The 6,000-nt window shown below is 53.0% G+C and overlaps 1 protein-coding gene across 2 annotated transcripts in view; it reads left to right on the top strand.

The window, feature by feature from the left end:
- NPC1L1 (NPC1 like intracellular cholesterol transporter 1) overlaps positions 1–6,000 on the top strand; it is a 29,684-nt gene that overhangs the window by 22,186 nt on the left and 1,498 nt on the right. For both annotated transcript variants that reach the window (XM_008050553.1, XM_008050552.1), the window contains 7 exons: positions 554–678; positions 1,199–1,325; positions 1,479–1,534; positions 3,143–3,293; positions 3,564–3,795; positions 3,971–4,084; positions 4,167–4,329. In XM_008050553.1, the coding sequence (XP_008048744.1) occupies positions 554–678; positions 1,199–1,325; positions 1,479–1,534; positions 3,143–3,293; positions 3,564–3,795; positions 3,971–4,084; positions 4,167–4,329 (968 nt within the window). The remainder of the gene's footprint in view (positions 1–553; positions 679–1,198; positions 1,326–1,478; positions 1,535–3,142; positions 3,294–3,563; positions 3,796–3,970; positions 4,085–4,166; positions 4,330–6,000) is intronic.

Raw genomic sequence — 6,000 nt, 5'->3', positions numbered from 1 at the left:
CTGCTGGGCTCCGGCGATCCTTCCGCCTCAGCCTTCCAAATAGCCGGAACTACAGGCGCGTGCTACCATGCCCGGCTAATTTTTTATTTATTGTAGAAATGGGGTCTCGCCAAGTTGCCTGGGCTGGTCTCGAACTCACAGGCTCAGGCAATCCACTCGCCTCGGCCTCCCAAAGTGCTGGGATTACAGGCTGAGCCACCGAGTTGGGCCAGCGTTAGATTCTTACAGGAGCATGAACCCTATTGTGAACTGCGCATGCGAGGGATCTAGGGTTCGCACTCCTTATGAGAATCTAATGTCTGATAATTCCCTCCCTCCCCACCTGGGAAAAATTGTTCCATGAAATCCATTCCCGATGCCAAAAAGGTTGGAGACCGCTGCCCTAGTCCCTTTCAGTCCCCTGTTCCTGCCTGTTTTACCCCTGTTCCTGTCCCCAGGATGCCTCCATGCCCCTGTCCAGCTGTCCTTCTGCCACATGCCCGGGGATGGGCACGGGGCCAAGGGGAAGAACCAACACCCTGCCCAGCTGGCTCTGCCTCCCTTCCTCCCTCAGATCTTACCTGGCCATCCCTGCCTCCTCCTGGGTGGATGACTTCATTGACTGGCTCACCCCGTCCTCCTGCTGCCGCCTTTATATCCTTGGTCCCAATAAGGGCGAGTTCTGCCCTTCAACTGTCAGTGAGTGTGGGGTCATGGGGGGCTCACTGCCCACCACAGCTCAGAGAAACTGAGGTGAGAGAGAGGACTGGCGAGGTTCTCTCCCATGCCTCCCGTGGGGGTCTGTTGGGGGCAGGGTGAATGCTTGGCTTTAGGGACAGGCACCCTGTGAGGAGTGCTTGTGTGGGTGATCGAGCTGGACTGAGGGCATTAACATACTTAGGCCCCCTCATGTGTCTCGTCCCCACGTGCAGGGCACATGGTACTCACAGGTAGCGGGGAGACAGGCATGGCGAGTTGAGGTTGGCACATGGCTCTGCCACCCAGAACAGCTGCATTTGTAGGTGGAGTGAGAGGCCCCTGTGGGGTCTGTTTTCCTGCCTGGGTCCCACAGTTAGAGACAACAGTGCCAACCCCTCTAGGAGTGACTCTTGAAGCAGGAGTGCCTGGAGACCCTTGAGGGGAGTGAGGAGAAGGCGTGGGGCAGAGCAGGAACTGCTGGCCCTGGCGTGCCACTGCCCGGAGCCCCTTCTCTCTGCAGACTCTTTGAACTGCTTGAAGAACTGCATGGACTACACGATGGGCTCCGTGCGGCCCTCGGTGGAGCAGTTCCACAAGTATCTCCCCTGGTTCCTGAGTGATCCACCCAACATAAAATGTCCCAAAGGGTAGGCTCAGGGGGGCCTTCTGCTGGGGAGGGCAGATATGTGGGCCCAAGGAGAGGGGTGAACATAGAGGGCGGGGGGGGCCTTGAGTGGCCTCTCCATGGCTGCTGTGGGCTAGGCTTGTCCCTAAGCTTTTGCCTGGCCTTCTCCCTGCAGTGGCCTGGCAGCATACAGCACCTCCGTGAACTTGAGTTCAGATGGCCGGATTTTAGGTAAGTTTAGCTTTGCCTGGAGGGGAGGACCCACGGCAACCGCTCTGGAGGGTCCCTGAGAGCCCCCAGGGAACACCTTCTCTTCATTTCATGTATTCTCTCCCTCCTTCTTGGGGGGCTTCTAGTTGCAAAGGCCCTGTCAGGAGGGACCCTGTGCCTCAACTCCACATCCTCAGAATTCACCCCTCTCCCACTCCTAAGTCCATAGTCAGTGTGAAATTTGTGGAATTCTTTCGCAGCTGATGACATACTTGGGGGTCCCTATGCCCTAAGCTAAGCACCTTTTCTCACCTGTGGAAATGTCAACAGTGGGCAGCTTGTTCGATGGATTAGGATGCCAGCACTGCACAATTCCTGCAGCTACTAAAAGTGACAAGGGAGATGCAGTCAGATGACAGAGAAAGGACCGCAACATGCTGTCAGCTCACCATGGCAGATGGCAGAACAAGATGGCCATCTGCGTGAAGGAGCTAGCCATGAGGGAGCTGGTGCTGGGCATGGACCTGGGGGTCAGTGGCGGGTGGGGGAGCTTTTGATGGATTCTCTCACTCTGTACTGAAATAAGTCATGGCTCGAATTACTAGCTACAAACTGACTGAAGCTCGCTGGCCCCACCCTCCCAGCTGACTCTGTGAAGTTCCCGTCTTTGTGGAAGGGTAGCCCGCCCCATTCTGGCCCTGATTCCTGGGCACCACAAGCTGTGTGGAGCCAGTGCGGCGGGGCTGGTGTGGACAGATGGGAGTGGGTGTCCCATTCTGGAACAGATGAGTAAGGCCTAGGGGAGCAGACTGGGGAGTCCACGCCCTGTGGCCTGGGGCAGGTCTGTGCCCACCTCTGACCTGAGACTCCTTGTGTGTGCATGAGGGTAGTCTAGGGCAGCACTTCTCAAAGTGAGGTCACCTGGTCAGAGGCATCAGCATCACCTGGAAAGTGTTAGAAATGCAAGTTTCCAGGCCTCATCCGAGTCCTTCCAGACCTGAATCTCTGGGCTGGAATGGCCACCTGTGAATGAACCAGCCTCCACAGAGGCCTGGTGGGAGGTTCTCCAGGTACCTTCCCTGCTCTGAGAACACTTCTCTTTTTTTCTCCACATGTGTTATCTCTATTGCTCATTTCTTGGGTACACATGCTTACTGTCCAAAATTAAGAAATAGGCTTTATTGTACTAACTCGGCAGGGGCCCTAAAGCCACAGCTCTAACAATTCAGCTACCTTCATTTTACTGTCTTCCTTTCTAGTCCTTTCCTCTTGGAATGTGCAAATTTGAAAACCAATTAAATTAATTTTTAAAACCCAATGCATATCTTGAAACCATTTAGAGGATTTGGGTTCATCGGGAGATCTCTTTAGGCTCGATCCATCAAAGATCAGGCCGGGACTTGGGGCTCCCCCTATAGCCGTGGGACCAGCTATGGAGTTTGTGAGACTGGTGCAAAACAAACACACAGACCCCTTGCACACAATTTACTAAGAATTTCAAATGGTGGCAGCAGAGTCCTGGACCCAGCTTGATCTCGTGCTTGTGCCCCTTTCCTGAGGTGCTCTAAGGGTGTGCTGGAGTGGGCTCTGTCTGACCTTTGCACTTCCCTCTCCCATGTGGCTACCCAGCCTCCCGGTTCATGGCCTACCACAAGCCCCTGAAGAACTCACAGGATTACACAGAAGCCTTGCGGGCAGCTCGAAAACTGGCAGACAACATCACTGCCGAACTGCGGAAGGTGCCCGGGACAGACCCAGCCTTTGAGGTCTTCCCCTACACGTGAGGACCAGAGTGGCTAGGCTGGAGGGAGGTGGGGAGCGACCCCAGGGACAGGAGTTTAGGGCGGTGGGCTGAGGAGGGGTTGTGTTAGATGAAGACCAGCTTCAGGCCAAGAGGCTCTGGCGGCTGTCTGGGGCCGGCCCATTTCTCACGCTGGTTTGTACCCCGGCATATGCCTAAGCCTCAGCATTCTCTTTCTGAAGTGGTGGCGTCCTGCCCGCCTCGAGGGCCCATGAGGCCTGTGCTTGCGACCACCTTCTGCACTTGCAGGATCACCAATGTGTTTTATGAGCAGTATCTGACCGTGCTCCCTGAAGGGATCTTCATGCTCAGCCTCTGCCTCATTCCCACTTTCGCCGTCTGCTGCCTCCTGCTGGGCATGGACCTGCGCTCTGGCCTCCTCAACCTGTTCTCCATCATCATGATCCTCGTGGACACCATCGGCTTCATGGCCCTGTGGGACATCAGTTACAATGCCGTGTCCCTCATCAATCTGGTCACGGTAACTCACCAGCAGGTGGCCCTGGGAGGGACGGCTGGGGATCCAGCCTCACAGAAGACTCCCAGCTCTGTCTATAATCCAGACACCTGCCCCACCGGTCCCGGCGGAGACCTTATCTCCCTGCTTCCATCCCTCCCTCTGCCTTTCTGGGCTGAAGCCCTCTCTCTGCCCACAGGCCGTGGGCATATCTGTGGAGTTTGTGTCCCACATCACCCGCTCCTTTGCCATCAGCACCAAGCCCACCCGGCTGGAGAGGGCCAGAGAGGCCACCATCTCTATGGGCAGTGCGGTGAGTGGTGTGGAGCAGGCCACCCTGTGCCCCACTTAATGCCCTGTGCCCTGCCTGATGCCTGTCTGTGACCCCCGTCCAGGTGTTCGCAGGCGTAGCCATGACCAACCTACCTGGCATCCTTGTCCTGGGCCTCGCTAAGGCCCAGCTCATCCAGATCTTCTTCTTCCGCCTCAACCTCCTGATCACCCTTCTGGGCCTGCTGCATGGCCTGGTCTTCCTGCCGGTCATCCTCAGCTACCTGGGTGAGTGCTCAGACTCACTCCTGCCAGGCTGTCATGAGTATGGTGATGAATGCAACAGGCCTGCGGACCACGAATACGCAGGGAGTGCACAGGGAGTACGCGTGGGAAGCACACACAAGCCACGGGCAAACATTAGAAGCACTTACACGACCAAGACTGTGACCTCATGCGCTTCTCATTTTGGAAGCTGCTGTTTTTCACTTAACATGTTGCACACACCTTTTTTGTTGTTGTTGGCAGATGTGTGTCTCAAACACCGATTCTGTGGCTCAATGGATCTCTACTGTACCGCTGTGGAACTTTTAAGCATGAGCTTTGGCAAGAAATATATTTTGCATTGAGAGGTGACATGTGTGGGCACACAGACACAGATATACACAGCTGAAACGAATGAGGCTCAAAATAACACTTGCTCTTACTATTTGTGAAGTTTTCTGATATTTTCAGTTCTATTTTATCATTAATTTTTTTTTTGAGTTGGACTCTCACTCTGTTGCCTAGGCTGGAGTGTGGTGGCACACTCATGGCCACCCCAGCATGGACCTACTGGGCTCCAGTGATCCTTTTGCCTCAGCCTTCCAAGTAGCCAGGACTACAGGTGTGCACTACCACGCCCGGCTAATTTTTTTTGTTTATTGTAGAGACGAGGTCTCACCAAGTTGCCCGGATGGGTCTCTAATCCGTGGGCTCAGGCAATCCACTTGTCTCGGCCTCTCCAAGTGCTGGGATTACAGGCTGAGCCACCGAGCCCGGCCTCATTAATTTTTTAAATGTTTCTGTTCATCTACCAATTGATTTCAAGACTCATTAATGGGTAGCAACACATAGTTTGAAAACATCATCCTGATCATATGGTTCTACCACAATTGGACATTAGATTCTTTCTTTTCTTAGTTGTTTTTTTTTTTTTGAGACAGGGTCTTGTTTTGTCACTCAGGCTGGAATGTGGTGGTGTGATCATGGCTCACTGTAACCTTGACCTCCTGGGCTCAAGCAGTCCTCTCTCCTGAACATTCTGAGTAACTGGGACTAGAAGTGCTTGCCACCATGCCTGGCTACTGATTTTTTATTTTTAGACATGGGTCTCACTATGTTGCTCAGGCTGGACATTAGATTACTTCTGACTTTCCACTGTCACTGCCAGAGCTGCAGTGAATGGTCTTGTGACTGAAGCTTTGACCTCATCCTCCAATATTTCCTTAGAGAAAGGCTGCGAATGTCAATTATTAATGCCAATTATGAATACCCTCCAGAAAATTTTACCATTTAAACTTGTATCAGTAGCATGTGCAAGTACCCTCATTGTTGAACACTACCATTAAAAATTGCCCCCTGTAGAGATTTCATCTGAGTTCTCTATGATGAGAGCATTTCTGGCTTCCTAGGGTGGGCAAGCTGGGAGGAGTTCAATTTTAGCCCCCACCAGATCATAATTATAACATAATATTATTAGAGGACATTTAGAGAAGGATACGCTTGTCCCTCAAAGGTCTCTAATTCTCTTATTGCCCCTGGAAGTAGATATTATTATCATTCCCATTTCTTTCTTTCCTTTTTTTTTTTTTTTTTTTGAGTTGGAGTCTCACTCTGTTGCCCAGGCTGGAGTGCGGTGGCACACTCACGGCCACCCTAGCATCAACTTGTTAGGTTTCAGTGAGCCTTCCGCCTCAG

The sequence above is a fragment of the Carlito syrichta genome, unplaced genomic scaffold, assembly GCF_000164805.1.
Source record: "Carlito syrichta isolate Samal-C Ts95f unplaced genomic scaffold, Tarsius_syrichta-2.0.1 Scaffold150267, whole genome shotgun sequence".
Taxonomy (NCBI): Eukaryota; Metazoa; Chordata; class Mammalia; order Primates; family Tarsiidae; genus Carlito; species Carlito syrichta.
This window is presented reverse-complemented; position numbering and strand designations above follow the sequence as displayed.